Source organism: Lepisosteus oculatus, chromosome 9, assembly GCF_040954835.1.
Source record: "Lepisosteus oculatus isolate fLepOcu1 chromosome 9, fLepOcu1.hap2, whole genome shotgun sequence".
In the NCBI taxonomy this organism is placed as follows: Eukaryota; Metazoa; Chordata; class Actinopteri; order Semionotiformes; family Lepisosteidae; genus Lepisosteus; species Lepisosteus oculatus.
This window is the reverse complement of record NC_090704.1, coordinates 38,281,046-38,300,235: the sequence shown is the minus strand read 5'-3', so window position 1 is coordinate 38,300,235 and position 19,190 is coordinate 38,281,046. Positions and strand designations below refer to the sequence as shown.

General features: G+C 36.4%; 2 protein-coding genes across 7 annotated transcripts in view; one reads left to right on the top strand and one right to left on the bottom strand.

Annotated features, from left to right (window-relative positions):
• Nucleotides 1–11,533, bottom strand: part of stxbp4 (syntaxin binding protein 4) — a 91,512-nt gene extending 79,979 nt beyond the window's left edge. For all 6 annotated transcript variants that reach the window (XR_011190480.1, XR_011190479.1, XM_015356650.2 and 3 more), the window contains exon 1: nt 11,285–11,533. The gene's annotated coding sequence lies outside the window, so the exon portion shown is untranslated. The remainder of the gene's footprint in view (nt 1–11,284) is intronic.
• A 92-nt stretch (nt 11,534–11,625) lies between these two features.
• cox11 (cytochrome c oxidase assembly homolog 11 (yeast)) lies at nt 11,626–18,081 on the top strand. Its single transcript, XM_015356653.2, has 5 exons — nt 11,626–11,722; nt 13,887–14,284; nt 15,749–15,904; nt 16,836–16,961; nt 17,736–18,081. The coding sequence occupies exons 2-5, from the start codon at nt 13,946–13,948 to the stop codon at nt 17,922–17,924; spliced, it is 810 nt and encodes a 269-aa protein (XP_015212139.1). The 5' UTR covers nt 11,626–11,722; nt 13,887–13,945; the 3' UTR covers nt 17,925–18,081.
• The last annotated feature ends 1,109 nt before the right edge of the window (nt 18,082–19,190 follow it).

The window sequence follows — 19,190 nt, the reverse complement described above, 5'->3', positions numbered from 1 at the left end:
CTTGCGTTGATTTGTGTGTGCTATGGAATCACTCATGATGCTGTGCTCTGCATCAGTACTTCTCATTTGTTTTCTGAAGGGCACAGTCTTTAGATTTTGACAAGACTAGAACTCTCACTTAAAAACTTAAACTGTTAAACTGTTCATAGGATACTCTTGGCTTGGAAATAAATAGTGAGATATTTATCCACTATTTATAAGTCATTTAAAACTTAATAAAAATTAGCTTCTAATACTACCCACCCATTATATTTTTAATATAATATGAAACAGTTTGTCTGTAAACAGCAGTTGTGTTAAAAAAACACTTAAAAATGCTCTACACTGTAAGATAGAGTTACATATCGCTTTATGTTTCATATAAAAATGTGATTTCTATTTTTATTTTGTTGATTTGTTTTCCTTAGTTAATGCTGGAGGTAGAGGCTTTTTGTCTTTGATGTAACGCTATACATTTTTAGATGAAAGATCTGAATTGCCCAGCGTTATGTGGAAGAAACTGGGTTATTCTGTATGATGTTTTTTCTAAAGAGTCTTTTATTATTGCAAAAGTGGGAGTGCAATTTATAAAAAAGCCATGTTGCAGTAAATCCCGATAGTCTAGATAGGTGTCTGATCTCTGTTGTGTTTAATCCTCCCAACAGACAGTGAGAAATATGAGACAAAAGCTCTGCATTGAACTAGGACATAGACTACAGGACATTAACGATTTCTAGGACTCAGGGACACCAAACAACACACTGAGTTTTTTCACAGTGCAACTAGTAACTTGAGGTTTATCACTTCTTTCATAGATCAGTTAAACAAAATGTAAATTTAAACTTAATTAACTCACTTGAAAAACCATTTAATATTCTAAACAATGGAGTTATATGTATTCATACTCTTTCTTTAATTTGTGAATTGGTGTCTGTCACAATTAGTGATGTTACCACTTTATAATCCTAACTTTATACTCAGGATATCTTTACAAAGTAGTAATACTTTCAACAAAGTTTAAACAGACTCAGGAGTATGTTCCAATTTTCTTTATGTAACTGATCACTGTTTATTAAGGTTTCAAGCACAAAGGTTACATGAGTACAGAACATGAAACACGTTCCGAGAACCCTAGTACCTGCTGTTTATCCTAAATACTATGGACATTTCGTATTTAATCACGTCTGTTATTTAACTGACATTACTTTTAAGGTCCCTTTGAAACAGTCAAACACAAATTGATCTCCACCATAAGTAACCTCGGAGAACACTTGGAAAACTGCTTTTCCTAACCAGGCTCAAAGCTTTTATTCCTCCAGCAAATGTCACACTAATATTTTCTGGTACACTGCTTGGAAGCAAATAATAAATTATTCAAACCACACAGAAAAGATAAATGATCAGAAACATTCCCACTTACACAAGATACCGTAAATGTACACTTTCACATATTCTACTTGAACTTAACCAGTAAATAACATGTAATAAACACATAGAATTACAATAATAAAAACAGCTATTGAGATATAGGCAGTAGAAGGTATTAAAAGATCTATTAAACTATAAAGGTCACTATAGATACAGTCATTAAAATCATTCAAATCTCCCACGATTCAGATTTTATACACATCATACAGATCTATGAAATCTTTGTCAAATTACACCTCACAAACTTTTCATTAAGACTGCATCGTGAAGTTTTTTTCTCTCATCAAGAAAACTAAATAATCTGTAAGTGTGTAGGTAAAGAATTGTGTTTGAAGGGAAGCACTATATACAGCACTAGGAATGCCCCTGGGATATACAGTGCCTTGCGAAAGTATTCGGCCCCCTTGAACTTTTCAACCTTTTGCCACATTTCAGGCTTCAAACATAAAGATATAAATTTTTTATTTTATGTGAAGAATCACCAACAAGTGGGACACAATTGTGAAGTGGAACGAAATCTATTGGATTTTTGAAACTTTTTTAACTAATAAAAAAATGAAAAGTGGGGCGTGCAAAATTATTCGGCCCCTTTACTTTCAGTGCAGCAAAGTCACTCCAGAAGTTCAGCGAGGATCTCTGAATGATCCAATGTTGTCCTAAATGACTGATGGTGATAAATAGAATCCACCTGTGTGTAATCAAGTCTCTGTATAAATGCACCTGCTCTGTGATAGTCTCAAGGTTCTGTTGAAAGCGCAGAGAGCATCATGAAGACCAAGGAACACACCAGGCAGGTCCGTAATACTGTTGTGGAGAAGTTTAAAGCCGGATTTGGATACAAAAAGATTTCCCAAGCTTCAAACATCCCAAGGAGCACTGTGCAAGCGATCATCTTGAAATGGAAGGAGTATCAGACCACTGCAAATCTACCAAGACCTGGCCGTCCCTCTAAACTTTCAGCTCAGACAAGGAGAAGACTGATCAGAGATGCAGCCAAGAGGCCCATGATCACTCTGGATGAACTGCAGAGAACTACAGCTGAGGTGGGAGAGTCTGTCCATAGGACAACAAGCAGTCTTACACTGCACAAATCTGGCCTTTATGGTAGGGTGGCAAGAAGAAAGCCATTTCTCAAAGATATCCATAAAAAGTCTCGTCTAAAGTTTGCCACAAGCCACCTGGGAGACACCCCAAACATGTGGAAGAAGGTGCTCTGGTCAGATGAAACCAAAATCGAACTTTTTGGCCACAATGCAAAACGATATGTTTGGTGTAAAAGCAACACAGCTCATCACCCTCAACACACCATCCCCACTGTCAAACATGGTGGTGGCAGCATCATGGTTTGGGCCTGCTTTTCTTCAGCAGGGACAGGGAAGATGGTTAAAATTGAGGGGAAGATGGATGCAGCAAAATACAGGACCATTCTGGATGAAAACCTGTTGGAGTCTGCAAAAGACCTGAAACTGGGACGGAGATTTATCTTCCAACAAGACAATGATCCCAAACATACAGCAAAATCTACAAAGGAATGCTTCACAAATAAACGTATCCAGGTGTTTGAATGGCCAAGTCAAAGTCCAGACCTGAATCCAATCGAGAATCTGTGGAAAGAGCTGAAAACTGCTGTTCACAAACGCTCTCCATCCAACCTCACTGAGCTCGAGCTGTTTTGCAAGGAAGAATGGGCAAGAATTTCAGTCTCTCGATGTGCAAAACTGATAGAGACATACCCCAAGCGACTTGCAGCTGTAATCGCAGCAAAAGGTGGCTCTACAAAGTATTAACGCAAGGGGGCCGAATAATTTTGCACGCCCCACTTTTCATTTTTTTATTAGTTAAAAAAGTTTCAAAAATCCAATAGATTTCGTTCCACTTCACAATTGTGTCCCACTTGTTGGTGATTCTTCACATAAAATAAAAAATTTATATCTTTATGTTTGAAGCCTGAAATGTGGCAAAAGGTTGAAAAGTTCAAGGGGGCCGAATACTTTCGCAAGGCACTGTAACCTTTAATTCTGATACAACAGTAGAGTATATGCATCAACGAACCTTCTTGTTTACCTTCTTGTTTCTAGGAATGCACAGCTTTTAGTTGTTTCTTGTACATGTAATGGACTTAACTAAGACCTCATTTGTCTCTCCAATATCAAAATGCTATTAACAGCAGTTGGATGTGCAAACCTGTTAAATATCCCTTTCTCCCAAGCCTCAGCTTAGCTCTTCTGAATGCTACTCTAAATCTACAGTACACTTTACAATAAGGTTAAGTAATTCTAACAGGAGTCCTAAATCCCGGAATCCTCAAGGCATATTAAAAAGATTTGATTTCTACACCACAGTTAGTACTGTTGCCCACTCAACATGCTGAAGGACAATATATTTTAAGTAGCCCATACCACCCAAGCTCATTATCATAACCTCCATCTCTCTAAAACAAGCATAAGTTATAAAATTATAGTAGATGGTAGGCAAAGTTCTGTTTTAAAACACAGGTTAACACTATCATATAAACCTTAAATACAGCTAATTTTGTAGTCTGAGATATATATTTTAATGACTTGCTGCAAATGACACATTCCCAAGGCAATCCGTTTACAAGATATCTTTAGCACTCAAACAGTAAACAACACATCATGCTATAAACTACACTAAAGAACAGATATATTCGTTCATTTGACTACTAGAAATGCCACCTCAGAATACGAACCTAGTGAAAACACCTTCCAAAACATTAGTACATGATACGAGATGAAGACCAGATATAGAATTTTGTTGAAGCCTGTTTAATTAAGCTTGTTTCTTAAATCTATGCCCTAAAACTAGAGATGAATCTAGAAACTTAACCCCAGTATATCTTACCTCTTTTTAATTTTATTGGCATAAAGGTCAGACTAATGTGTGTTAAAAATACTTTTTTGAATATGGAGTACAGAGACAGAGTTTGTGAAAGGGTTATAACCAGCTTCTTTTTATGTACACATTACTCTTTAGAGGTTTTACTTTTCATGACCAGTCCTTTTTTCTTATTGCATGTTCCCTTAAAAAGAAGCGTAATAACACATCCAGAGGACATCCCTTTCAAAAACTCCAGTGCAGAACAAAGCTTTAAAACAATTCTCAATTCCAAATCAGATGAGTATACAATAAAACTATTCTGTTGTTCAAAAGATGTATGGGTGCAAAAATCTGAGAGAATTCAAGATGTATTAAGACAAAGGGTAGACTTGCTCCATGTAATATTGTGCTCTATGAGCAATTAATGATATAACATCAATGAGACAGTTATTTATTTTTGAGCTTGTTAAATAAATAATTTTCTTATTTTTTAAGTGGTCAAAAAATCAAGTCTTCCTTCATCTGAATACACTCTTAAAAAATGGCTTCTTTATTCTGTATAATTTAAGCTTTAGGCTAAGTAAGATGTAAAAAACAAAACAGAAACTCACTGAAATTGCATGCAACTAAAACACATTTCAAAACCACACAATAAAATGTCAGAATGGGTTTTAAATTACTCTGTGTTTGATAATGGGATCATACTATCGAGTTTTCTCCTAACCAAATCTTCAACAATTACATAACGCTATAGAAACCAGACCAAGAAAATTTAACAAATAAATACATTTATTTTCCCAAAAATGTCATGTCATACATGAACATATATATATATATGTGTTTTGTACATATATAGTATGAAAAATATTTCCTGTTCCTTTAATTTTCTTATATAATCACAACAGGGAATGTAGGTATACCTTTTTTGCCTGAATTTTTATTTTCATGTAAAACATAAAACATGCACATGTACTGTAGGAATTTATTGTTTGACAGAAAGAGAACTTTAAAAGTTTTTCATTGTTGAACACAAATATTAACAGGCATTAGGACTTAGGGTCCCATCAGGCCAGAATCTCCAATTCAGAGTTCATAGACTTTTTCTACTGGCAAGGTCAGATCAGGTTTGCCATACTTGTAGGGATGCTTGGGCACTGATTGGGCATCATTTCCGATTTGGGACAAATACCAAGCTATAATTCTTTTGGATGAAACTGCTTGTTTATGAAGCTTGATTTGAATATTTTTGGAGCTTGTTTAGGATGGATGCAAAAGACAACTGTCACTGGGTAGCAAAGCCCAAGTGATCTATAAAATCTGTGGTATATCTTGATGACTAACAGAAATATAAGGGAAGGTATGATCTGACCTGCTGTATGTGTAACTGCACTTTTCCCAGTAAAAGTAACTGGTGGAGGCTGACCTATCAAACAATTATCAAAATACCAATGGGGTAGGCAAGCATATCTATCCATATCTACTAAGCATTCAACTTACACAAAGACAATTTAATTAATAAAACATGCATTCTTATTGTAAGCAATGAATATTTGAAGGCAGATAACATATACTTTCAGAGCATCCAAAGATTCATTAAGTTTCTTTATGTTCACATGGCAAAAGGTACTGCAAAAAATAAAATCAAAATTACGGCTACTTATGTTCCCAACTGCCTTTCCTTTTTGAAGTCTATCTGCTAACAGACAAAATTTGAATACTCAAATAAATCACTGCAATTAACCTCAAACAATATATGATATAGAGTAGTTATAAGCAAAGCACCACAAGAAACAGGGCATTAAACTGATCCTTTAATACCATATAATCTGCCTTACCTTCTACACACCCCAACAGGAAACACTGTGAACATAGACAGACACACGCTGGGATGCCAGCTGCTCCATTTCTATTAATGAAACGATTGTAAATATCTGCAAACTTCCCTGATTCTGGATGACATCACGCTGGTAAGCAAGGATTTACGATTTGTTCATAAAGACTAGAGCATGAAACTCAAAACAAGAGCATACAGTACGTACAGTAGATGAAATTAAAACGAATGCTTATCATGGTATCTTTGTGCCGGAGGTTGAGGAAAGTTCAAGAGTGCCAATTCATATAATGAAAACTATGAGCTAACATCCTTATTTAATAGGTTGTCTTTTTTCTGAAAAATTAAGTAGCAAGCTGGAAAAAGAAAATATAATAATGAGAAAGTAGCACATTTTCACATCACAATTTATTTTTCCTATTCTGCACACAGAAACATGACAATCTCATGCAAAATCAATAAGCTCATAATGGTTTTCCTTTGTGGCTTGAAATACCATACATCCCCACAGAAAATAAATCTATCTCAGGAGAATCAAAAATACTACAAATTGCTTAAAAGCAGTGCAACAGTCTTATAGTATAACTACAGCCTTAATTTTTGCTTTTTATTTTCACAAAGTTAATTTAAAGAAGCCAACATACCAATACAGCAAAGACAACCCATCAAACCGCTCAGGCTCTGCCTCATCTGACTGTGGAAGCAATGACATTTCAAATCAAGAGGCAAAAACTGAAGTACTAAAAAGGCACTGAAGTCACCCAGTTGTAGAGAAGATGGTTCAAATCAGGACGGTCTCAGTATCGAAGAGACAAAAATCCTCCCAGACAGTGACAGGGACTAGCCTACCTTTCTATTTAATCTTTCCTGATACCCTCCCGTCACATGGTCTGCTTCACCTCTCCTGCCGAAGGCTCCCTGTTTGTCTTGCTTCCCGTAGCACCTTAACGTCTCAACGTCTGACACAGAACTAACACTACAATTTGATTTCTGTGCATTGTTAAACTGGAGGATTAAGGGGAAAAAACATATTAAATGTCCATCTGGCCTTAGGCCCCATTATGATAGGCTCCTCTATTCCAATCCCACACAGCATCAGGTTCATTCTTTCTCTAGCCTGCTAGTCTGACCCTGAAACATGTTTCTGTTAAAGTATCAAACCCTTACACATTTACTTCAAAACAACATGTACCACCATGCGCCTGCTGAATACAAGAACTGGATTACAGATACAGAGTTTTATGTAGTTCTGATTTGAAACTAGCTTTCTAAAAAGAAGAATCAATGGAAAACACAAAATAATACAAAAATAAGAATGATACAGCACATAACCAAATGTGGTCTGTGCAATCAGACAGGTTAATATCTGTATTTTATTTCACACAACACTTGTCTACTCTTTATTTAAGCTTTGAATGGCTTTTTTGGGTAATAAAGAATCGTCATGAAAATAAATTCCTAAATGATTGCATTGAGTTGTTTTGTGCTAAGGCTTATGATATAAGATTTATTGGAAGAAAGTATTTACCTCTGTTATAAGGTTGCTGTTGTGCAACAACTGCCTCAGCGCCATTGAATAGAAAGCTATGCTTGCTTGTTCCCATAAAGAAAAGAGGCAAGTTTGATCAATTCAGTATTGCAGCTATTTTGTTTTTATAACCGGTTTGAGTTTGGCTTAGAATAAGGTGAGATTTGCAGGATTTATATTACTGTATTAGTATTAAGACCTTTAAACGCATTGACGATTTGCAAAGTCATCTAGGGCTACAAAATTTACTTGGGTTTTCTGGCTGGCAACCAAATTACAATATTGCAGGATTTATCCCCTCTAGTAAAGCAACTAATAGCAGATATCAATATAAAGTGAAGTATTATGGAGATCTGTGTATGCAGACTTCAAAAATATTTGAGCCATAAGAAAAAATTAAAAGTCAATAGTACACAGTTTCCGCAGTTACAATAACTTCAGAGTGGGTTCACTAACATTTTATCCCCACTATTATAAATATCCTATTATAAATATCACAAATATAAATGTGGATAGAATGTTTATGAACAATATGAATGCTATCATCCAGTGATATTAATCTACAAAAACAAACGAAACAAAATTCAGTTCTTGTTTCAAATTTATAACGCAAACTATTGGAAATACTAAACCATGCAGAATGTTATAATAATTGTATATGCTACCAATACAAAATATAACTTTCTAAAATTACAAAGCAATGATAGCTATATACTTTACTAAAGTGTCCCTGTTTCACCTAGCACATCACGCTGAACAACAAAACTCATGTCAAGTTAAACACTGCATTCCTGCTACAACACTTGCAATCCATGTTTTAAGTAACTTCACTTGTTGCATATCTATAATCATAGTAAACCACAACAAAATTCAGGGATAAGCTTAAAGCTCTTCAACGGTTGTGTGCATCAACACACTGTATACCACAGAACAAAATACTTAAACTACAATATCCATTAACCCAATTGGCAAAAGAACTTGAAACTATACTGTAGAAATTATTAATTGAAGAGAGGAACTGAACTATGAGAATTGGAGACCACTACACATGGAGGATGAGTGAGTCAGGATGTGATGAGGTTTTTTATCAGGGCGAGGGCTGGCAGGGCCTTAGTGTTGAACCATGGAGTTACCATGGTTACTCATACAGGCAGAAAGGATTGAGTTTGGAACCATGTACTGGAGGGGAAGAAAAAGTGAGCCCTCTCCCTGAAAAGAGAGTCTAGACATGCAAGGTATAATAGAGTTCTCAGTTTTGTGTGTCTTTCTTTTTTTGGTGTCATCACAGCGAAATGATTAGAGACCCACCAGGTGGACAGTAGAGGAAAAATGACTGAGAGCAGCAGAGAACTGCTTTACCAACACTATGCAGGGCAGGTGGTGGAGATGAAAACACACATTCATAGACAGTCACTAGGAGCACTAGAACCAGTACAGCCAATGTCCAAGGCTACATCCTTCATCAGAGCCACCCAGGGAGAGTGTGCCACCTTGAATGGTAGTTAGTGAGCAATTGTCCATGTCAGTCATTGTAAACACTGGCCAGATTGGTGAATAAGTGAATATCACATATATCCTGAGAGTCACAAAAGGCATGCAGTTCCAGCTGATAATAGCTCCACTGTTTTCCTAATCTCTCTGGGAGGTCTGCCTAACTGATGTTTGGCACAGTGCTACAGTATACACCATGGGGTGGACCTAGGCTCTGGGAGACCATGAAGGAGGGAACAACAAGGGATGGCCAGTCTTCAGATTATAGCAACCTTGCAGGAGCAACTAGACTATGTGCACTGGTTTACTTAGAAGCACTTGACTCCTGTAAGCATAAGGCAGATTATGACCTACATTCCAGAGCCAACAACTTTGGCCTAGTAAAGTCTGTGTGGATGTTCTGTCCCCTTGGGTAAGAAGGACCGTCTTCCAATACATGTACAATACTGGATCAATTCTCAAAGGTAGTCTGAGAACTGAGATCAGATAAGATCTATGGCGGCAGACTTAGTAGTAGCAGGCTCCAGCTATTAATACTATGGGTACCTATTAGTAATTGCTGGTTCAATATCTGAGGTATAATTGGGCCAAAGCTTATCTTGGTTTCTGTAGCTCTAAGCTGAGGAAAGAGCACAAGACTTTGCTGCCTGGACAGTCTACCAGTCCAATCACAGGGATCAACCCTCCCAGCAATGCTAGTCCTTGTTTATATAGCAGTGTGAACTGAGGCAAAGTACCATTCTCAAGGTACACTAGCAGATCAACAGTGGAATACTTTTGTCTGCCAGGCTCTACACCTAGGGAAATGGTTGATCCAATTAAGATTTAACCAAAGCACCCATTTATCCCTTCTCAACAGTCTTAAGCTACTGATGATTTAAAGCGACGTGGAAAACCTGCTGGATTCCATATGCCACGGCATAATGGTATAAATTATAGAGACATCCACTTTTTCAGGGAGTCTTTACTTTATTCGTGTATGGGGTACATAATGTAACAGACCTCTTCTTGTGTCTTCATTCCTCAGAGCCCACGTTAGGGCTGGTCAGTTACTCAATTATTTCCAAATAAGTTACTTTATAAGATACACAAACCCATACACAGAAAGGTGTGTTTATTTGTTGCCTATTATATTTCTTATATGTGACTTTGTCCTTGTTCGATACGCATACACAAACGTAGCGGGCGGAAATACGAAAACATATTGCATACCTTCCATATCTGGAAACTGGTGCTTTTTGTTCATAACATATAAGACATCTTGTTCCTGTACTGAGCTCCTTAACACGCTTTTCTGCACAGCCGTGCAGGACTGCGGTTTAGCAACAAGTTCATACATTGATAACATTTTGAACAGAAAAATAAGTCTGGAAACTATTCATCAATAAAAATAACTGTTTTGAGCAATACTCAATATGAATTATAAAAACTAAAATATTAAAGTCTGTTTATTACAACAAATTAATTGTGCACATAAGGGAAAATCAGATCATCCAATTTCAAGTGTATCCAGTAATTACGAGCAAATTCAACACCCTTAGTCATCTAAAAAGGCAGTTAATGTTAACTTGCAATATTTTGTAATAACTTCTCTTCATTTAAGCTACACAACTTAACACCTAATTTTAACATCTGTAGCGATCTTTACAAAAGTGATAAAATAGGTTCGATTACGTTTCTACAGTGTGGGCAATTATGCGCACGGTATAACTGATGTACATCCTTTAATATAATTAAAGTTGTTCTCGTAGCAGAATAGTTGTTTTATGTAAAGTAAATCAAACTACTGTTTAAACTACTACGTTCGTTTCGAGAAAAAGGACGAAACAACGATACTCATTAAATTCCTCCGAATACTCCGACAATTGTGCATTTAACAGTACTTTGAATTCAATTCAGATGCGCGATGGACAAAACCCGCAGCGTTTTTCTAGATATCCAAAAGATAAATGTGAGCTCACTTTTCAGCACTGACTACAAACAATAGTAACGGTGTTACTAACGTCTCAGATGTTACTGTTTGATACGGTCTGTTCAACAAGTTTTCAAGCTGTCCATGAATTTTAAAATACAGTAGCAATGCTGGCAACTTAGAGTTTGCAAAGAAAACACAATTGAGCTACCTTTAGTCAACCTTTCCGTTATTTTGAAATGACTTGCTATATATGCATGATAAAATAAATTCTTACCTTTTTGGTTTAATAAGTAGCGCTTTCGACTAATTTACCCATACTGCCTAGCGCTTAACATCAAACTACAAAAGCGTGTGCGCCTCGATAAATTGCTTTTGTTGTTGGTCATTATTGAAAGTTAAATTCATGTAGATAATAACTGTATTTTGCGAGCTATTTTATTATTGAGCTCCTTTATATGATAATGATTTAGATACACGTCTTCATAAAAGCTATATTTGGGGCATCTAGTATTATATGAAACTATTTCTTTACGTTTCCATTCACATTAAAAGTTTGAACAAGGTCAATCCCTATGTTAGGAGTTTCGGAACCATAGTTCCCCAGTTTTGGTGCCAGGAGGAATAGTTAAACGTGTAGGACCGTAAACCCTGTACACTGTTGAATAACCTATCTTTGTTATATTATGATATTTAGGTACATCTTGTATCTCAGGTTAGTATTTGGTTTATGCAATTTAACATTTTTGAAAACTGGGGATGTTTCCATTACGCTGAGTTTTGTGGATAAAAATATGGATTACAATTTATTGCATTGTCTGGATTGTCATTTTAACGATTGATTTGACCCTGAGAGCTTAACTAAGCTGTTAGTTTTTTACTTAGGTGTCTAATCAGGAAAATGTGGCATTAATGGTGGTTTGAATTAAATGTTGGCTTTCGTGGCTTTACAATCGGAGGTAAGGCCCCGTAATGCTGTCAATTTCATCAGGAGTATTGTTACCTGGTTTGGCCGTTTCTGTTTCTGGGACATACGAGTTACTTGACCTATTAAAAAAAGAAACGAATTGTTCTCATTTGTTTGTGAACTGAATCTTTGAATTAACGTCGAAGGAAAGAAAATGGAAGAATCGATTGGTTTACGTTATTGATTGAAAACCAAGGATTCTCTTTAATAGAAATACATGTTTTTTACAATGTATTTTTGCTCCAGGGGTGATTCGTATCAGCCTGATCACTAATCTAGTTGCATTTTAACGGAATTAACTCGTTTTTTGTTGTCGCATTCGGTATGAAAAGCTATTACTGTAGTTTTAGAATGCACTTCATGTGCAGTTTGTGGACATTGTAAAAGTGGACAAAATGTACAGTCCATTGAAATTTAAAAAGAGCAACAGTCCTAACACGCATTGCAGAAAGAAACCATATTTATAGAGAGTATCGAAAAAGGGGTAATGAAAGAACTTGTTTTAATTAAGCTTTTTAAAAAGAGTTCAGTATGAACTGAGTAGGAAAATCAGCTCAGGAATGAAGAGTGCTGAAGCAAACGGTCTAATCTTCTTAGATCAGATGGCATAATAAGGAAACATCTAATGTGATACTTTTTATTAAAAATAGAAAGGCTGAATATTTGGGGACAGTTCTAACCTGTTTGAAAGGTAGCAACTATCTTTTGATATTCATATGGATTGCAAGAAAAGTTCTGTTAAAAGGCTTGGCCTTTGCTGTATATAGGTTAGCACCCCAATTAAACTTATTTTCAATCCTGCAAGAGGCACCATATGGTAAATGTCTTAGCAAACAGGAACACAACTTTATTTAGATCTAAATAAGGTCACCATGTTTGTGTGGGTCATTAAGCTGGTCATCTACTATGGGCTTTCTAATCTTTTAATAGGGTGTTCTTGATGACCGAATGACTGGTGTTTTAGCTTGATTCATCCCTCCAACTGTATAACAGAGACCATTTGTGAGACCATTAGTAATATTATGCTGTATGCCTTTATTATGTTACGAAAATGTTTCATGCTGACTTACCTTTCTTTCATAAACCCTTAAAGGAGAGTAGGACTCAACGAACCATATAAAATGGATAATTTTGGAAGTTTATAAGTTCTCCAAATGTAATTTTATAAACCTCAAAAACTTAGTACTTACAGTCAGAACCTGTAATGAATAAAATCAGTTTTCAGAATCTCTACTTGACTGTAGGCAAAGTTTCCTGTTCATGTCTTGTTTTAATATGAATGGGTCAGTTCCATTACTAGTGCTATTGGATCACCTGTTGCTGTGTTTACCTTTTCTAACAGTTACATGATCTTTGCTATTAATATATCAATTAATCTAGCTTCCATATACCTCCTTTGAAGCATCTTAGTTCACTAGTCTTGCCGATTCTAATGTTGTATCCTATTTTGCTGTATTCCCCACCTTCAGTCATGTCAGGTACAGGTGTGTGAGTTATCTCGTTTGCAGATAAAATTACAATAAAGCATTCTGTTTTTGCAGGGAGGGTGGCTCCTAGTATTTTGACCACCCACTGTGTATGGCAGTGGAACAATGTGTTAAGACTCTTTGAGGGAAACTATACAAAATGTAAAGCTTTGGTTTTATGATATGATGCCCAGCAAAATCTCTAGCAGTTAAATTTAACCAAATTTAACTAAATTTAACAGCTCGGCTATCTTATTTGCACATTTTGGTTCACTGAAAGGATATGACTGCCTGTTGTAAAATATGCACTTGCTATGACAACAGCACTGATAGGTGGCCATGTAGTTGATTTTGTTACTTTAATTTTCGACTTGGATTCGGAAGTAAGAAAAAAAAACTGGAGATGTTTGCTGTATTGGCTCTCCTTATTGATTTTTGTTTTGTAGGTAGGCAATCTGGGACCAAGGGCTGCTCGAGAGAGATAGCAGCGTACAAACCTCTCAACATGCTTGTGCACCTTCTCTTCCGCAAGTCCTTCTGCTGGTCAGAGAACTTGGCAGCTTTAACGTCAAAGTGTCGCCTTTATCACAAAACCTTTCAGAATCAGGTGGCTTCAAGGTGTCAGCATGGCTCTCCAAACCACACCCCTTCTCAGAAAACAGGCCTCCAGCACTCTGGAACCCAGGTTCGAGGAATGAAGGCCCATAGAAATCCGTTTACCAAGGACCAGCAGGAAGAATGGAGGAAAAGAAACAAGACCATCCTGACTTACATTGTAGCAGCTGGAGTGGGCATGATTGGCATGTCTTATGCTGCAGTTCCTCTCTACAGACTGTACTGCCAGGCAAGCAGAGAACATTGTGCAGTTTGAGTCATGCATCTGCACTATGCAATGTGATGTCTATTTTTAGATCTTTCCATCGTAAGCCTCTTGTGTTTATCATTCCTCTGATTTTTGTTCCTAAAGGACTTTATGGAATTGTTGGCTCTAAAAATGTTTATTGCTGCACATACAGTAAACTGTAGTATTCCCCTTTGTAGCGTAAGGATTTATAGGATGAGAGTTATACCAAAGGATATCTGATCCAACTTGAGACCATGCAGCATGTAGACATTCTTAGATTATGACAGGCTTGAAAGTCTTGGTATAGGATACAAATTGTTGCAATAATGGTTCATAAGAGATTGTGTATTAATTACTTTGTTCCACTAACATATTATCTTATGGTCATGGTTCTCTTTTGATTATGATGGAGAGGCAAATTACCTGCTGATAGCATTAAAGGCACTTGCCAGAAAAGACCCCTAAAGTTGAATGTACAACATCGTCATACCAATTTTGGGCGTCTTATTAGTTGTGTAAATTGAATTTACAATAGTAAGCTGATGTTCTGTCATGAAATTAGTTTAATAAGCTATTTGGTCAATATAAGTCATGTCTAAATAACAGCATTTTCTGCACAACAGACAATGTGCCATATTGAACAAAAAAAAATATGGGAAATTGAAGATCATAGACCTGTGCACTTGGATAAATTCAAACGAATAGGCTATATCATGGGTACACAAGACCTGTTCATGATGATTTTAAGGTCTAGGCTTTCTTTCCTCCTTGTCTCTTACTGACCTAATTTAGCTGCTATTTTATTGTAATTGGACCAATTTTACACTTTTCAAAGGACTTCAGTTATGGATGATTTGAAGAAACCTAGAAAATATGCAGGATTAATGTTTTTAAGAACTGCAGCTGGGTACTTTTGAGCTGCAGTCTAATTGCATACAATTTGGCTCCTATAATCTTTATAAACCTTGTAAATGATTTCTGTGCCGTTACACAAACCATTGTAAAAAATAAGTTTAAATCAGGTCTGTTAATCCTGGTCTTGACTGTATCTGCAAGGTTTCTAGGTATCTTCAAAGCAGTAGCACCTGCAGAGCTGGGTAGGACTGCTCAATTAGTTACCAGTAACTGTCTGATTTAGCTTATTAAGACCTCAGTTGGATTGAAAGCCTGCAGCCTAACTGGACCTCCAAGACCAATATTTCACTACACTTTGATGAATCAAAGATGTATTTAACTGTTTACAACAGGTGTATTTATAAATATCTATGCAAATATGAGCTATATTCATCTTGATCATCTAAAAATTTGTATACCGCAATATTTCTGAAGGAACAATTACTTAAATCATTTTAACGAAATGCTTGAGTCAGTCACATCTCCCTCCTTTCTCAACATTCCTTTCAAAGCATACAGGGGAAATGAGGTTGTATTGATCATGTGAGTGAGTGCAAACCTTTTTTGCAGGCTTCAGGTCTTGGAGGGACAGCAGTGGCAGGTCATGATACAGAACACGTTGCCACAATGAAGCCTGTAAGAGAGAGGGTCATCAAAGTCACTTTCAATGCAGATGTGCACGCCAGCTTGCAGTGGAACTTCCGCCCTCAACAAACAGAGATCTATGTAAGAATTAGACCTGGTCGGTGTAGTAGAAGAAGCAAACTCTTGTCTATGGGAGGAGAAACTGACAGTTTAAAGGGGAACTGCAACACTATTTTTATGTTTTGGGGTTTGAGAGAATCAGCATTGATGAGTGTATTTCATACCAAAAATGCGGACATTAACTTGTAAAACCTCCACTTTACATCACAAAAAAGACAATTTCCAAGTATGTGCAGTGCCATGTTGTGCGATTCAGAACGAGACGTGTAAACCTCTGGTGACGTGTTGTGGCCCTATTACATTGTAAACAAGCAGCCTTGTGAATATATCTCTTTTAGTCCAATACAAATATTGCCCTTGACTTTGAGACAGTTTACCGATAAATGGAATTTACTTGTTAACTCTGCATACTGATCATGCTGGAAACGTTCTGTGATGAAAGGTCTGCTGCACAATCTATACTTATTCGCTTGTACATCTCATTACATTAGTCATTACAGTGACTAGGGAGCAGGAAGGGACTGCTTCACGTCTCAGTTGGTGGGAACTCTTGCTCTCACCTGTGGTGAGACCAGGGTTTCGCATGGCGACTAACAGTACTTTCACAAAGTTCACGATTTTGTGCTTAATTCAAAATTTGTAAACTTTTTCTATATCGTCAATGAATTTATTTTGTTACCGAGATGTAATAACTGGCCTGAGAAACTGGACCTTTAGTTCCCTTTTAAACCATTTTATAAGTTCTGTTTATTGTTAGCAATACTATTGGTTAGCCTTACTTATCTTTACTCCTGTTTTCTTTCATTTAACTAAATGAAAAAAGCTTTGTATTTAGTCTGCATTATCATAAACGGCTAGACATGTGGCTGCATATTTAGTTGTGTTGTCATATTTAGTTTTGTACCTTTAAAACTGAAATGTAAGGTCAATGTCTCGAATTATTTATTTTCAGCTTGTGCCTGGAGAAACTGCACTGGCATTTTACAAAGCAAAAAATCCCACGGACAAGCCAATCATTGGAATTTCTACCTACAATGTGGTCCCATTTGAAGCTGGCCAGTACTTCAATAAGATCCAGGTACAGATTTGTAAAAACATGAAGGCTGCCTTCCAGTGTTGACAGAACTGGTAAGAACTGTGTCAACACGTGTGTTGTGTTTAAAGGGATTTTTATTAAGTACACCTGACAGAATTCTTCTTACCATTTCTAGTACAATTCCAATCTGAAACAGATGAAATTCAGGATGTTGCCCCTAAATCAGAACTACATTTATAAATAATGGGTGACGATAAACTGTAATATTTTGATTGACATCTTCTAACCAAATATGAAAAAATTATAAAATTAAGGAAATCTTTTTTATGGAAAAAAAGATGCCCACTTCTGTTTATACAACTGTTACACTCTTAATAAGTAACATTTTTAAATAAATAATTGAGAGCCCTAAAATGTTTTGAGGAGTACTATTTAAATTTAAGGAAACAGAAATGAACCTCTTAGGAAAGTTAACTAGTCATAAGTCAATACTAGTTAGTTTTCTTTGGAAAACGTTCAATATATGGAACTGCTTAGGCTGTGGCATTTCAGAACAATAGTAGTTTGTTCCCTAAACTGAGGCAGTTAATTAGATTGTCTGGCTTACCAAGTATTTCCACCAATTTCTAATTAATTTAGCATCAACTTCAAACTCTAGATCAATCTGTATCTGGAGCCAAACTGATCTGAACACAAAGATTCTACTTGAGGACAGTTTAGGCTAACTGCATTTGGAGATGCAGCAGTCCAAACCTACAGAAACCAATGGCTGTAATGTAGACCATTAAGTCTGAAGATGTTTCTGTTCTCTCCCAGTGCTTTTGCTTTGAGGAGCAGAGGTTAAATCCCAATGAGGAGGTGGACATGCCTGTATTTTTCTACATTGACCCCGAATTTGATGAAGACCCCAGGATGGCTCGAGTGAAAACAATCACCCTCTCTTACACATTCTTCGAAGCAAAGGAAGGACAAAAGTTGCCCCTTCCTGGCTACAGTCAAGGCTGATACGGAAATGCTATATAGAGGAACCTTCTGTATGAAGACTTTTCCACTAACTCAAAGGCTGCTTACCAAAATTGCAAGTGGGTTAAATTGTTTTGTAAAATAATGGGTAATGTATTGAAATAAACATTTTAACAAAATTAAAGGGAGGATTGTAACATTTTGGTGTATATTTTTTTTAGCTATTGTGCAAGGTTAAAACTCAGCTCAAGACTTTCGGTTTACATGGATTGTTGAAATATCAGTGTCTTTTTTATTAGAAACTTTTTCAGAACAGTTATGGAATTACGAGTTGCAAATAATTACAGTCACTTGGCCCCAGGGTACGCTGCCAGGCTTTCCATGTATTTATAACTTTGATGAACACAACACACCCAATGGCTATGATATATTCCATTAGCTCGACTTAAAATTATTCATGACCTCATCCTACAAGACCCTTTAGTAATGCAACACATCTGTATATTTTATGTTTATTCTCTTCTTAATTTAAATGGATTACAAACATTGGAATTTTTTTTTCACAAATATTTTTATCAAAAGTAAAAACAATAGTCCCATTAATTTTGAAATGTAAAGGAATAGGAAAAAGATCTGCCTCATTGCTAATGCTCAAATGAGGCTTACAGCTCATTAAATTCATTTTGTGCCCAATATTAGCTGTATAACAAATCCACCTTTCACAACTGTTTGCCAGGACGTAGAAAGTGTTTAAAAACAGAGTGTATACTACTCTGTTTTTAAACACTTTTTATTACTACAAGCAGTTCTAATGGGAACTGGCACAAGAGGCACAGTGCGTGTAACAGGGCAGGCAATAAAAACTGAAAGATTGGACTGCATCCTACTTCATATTGTCTGAAAAGAATTTACAGTAAAAAATCGTTACACAAGAGGCCATTTGGCCTATCTTATTCATTTAGTTGCCAGTAGCTAAATGATCCAGCCAAGTAGCCAAAGTATCAGCTTCAAGAACATGGCTGGGTTGTTCGTTTTAGACTCCCACAAGACTTTGTGTAAAACAGCACCTCCATTTCTCATAACATGTCACTGACCTAGCTTGAGTGTAAGCATCCAAACCTCATCCTTCCTTTAGGGACTTATGTTCCTGATTGTCTGGAAATTGTAAGGAATCTCTTGACCACACTGCTGTAAAAAGGTTGGATTTCTCCCTTTAATTCTCCCAGTGGTGCAATTGCAAATTCTTTGAACATGATGACAACAGATCTGACTGCCACATTTTGTAAATCTTAAATTTCCCTGGATCTC

Excerpts from the sequence above, each read along its gene's own strand:
- cox11 (XM_015356653.2), top strand. The coding sequence starts at position 13,946 with ATGCTTGTGCACCTTCTCTTCCGCAAGTCCTTCTGCTGGTCAGAGAAC. Across the intron at positions 14,285-15,748 it reads TCTACAGACTGTACTGCCAG|GCTTCAGGTCTTGGAGGGAC; the intron begins GCAAGCAGAGAA and ends CCTTTTTTGCAG. Across the intron at positions 16,962-17,735 it reads AGTACTTCAATAAGATCCAG|TGCTTTTGCTTTGAGGAGCA; the intron begins GTACAGATTTGT and ends GTTCTCTCCCAG.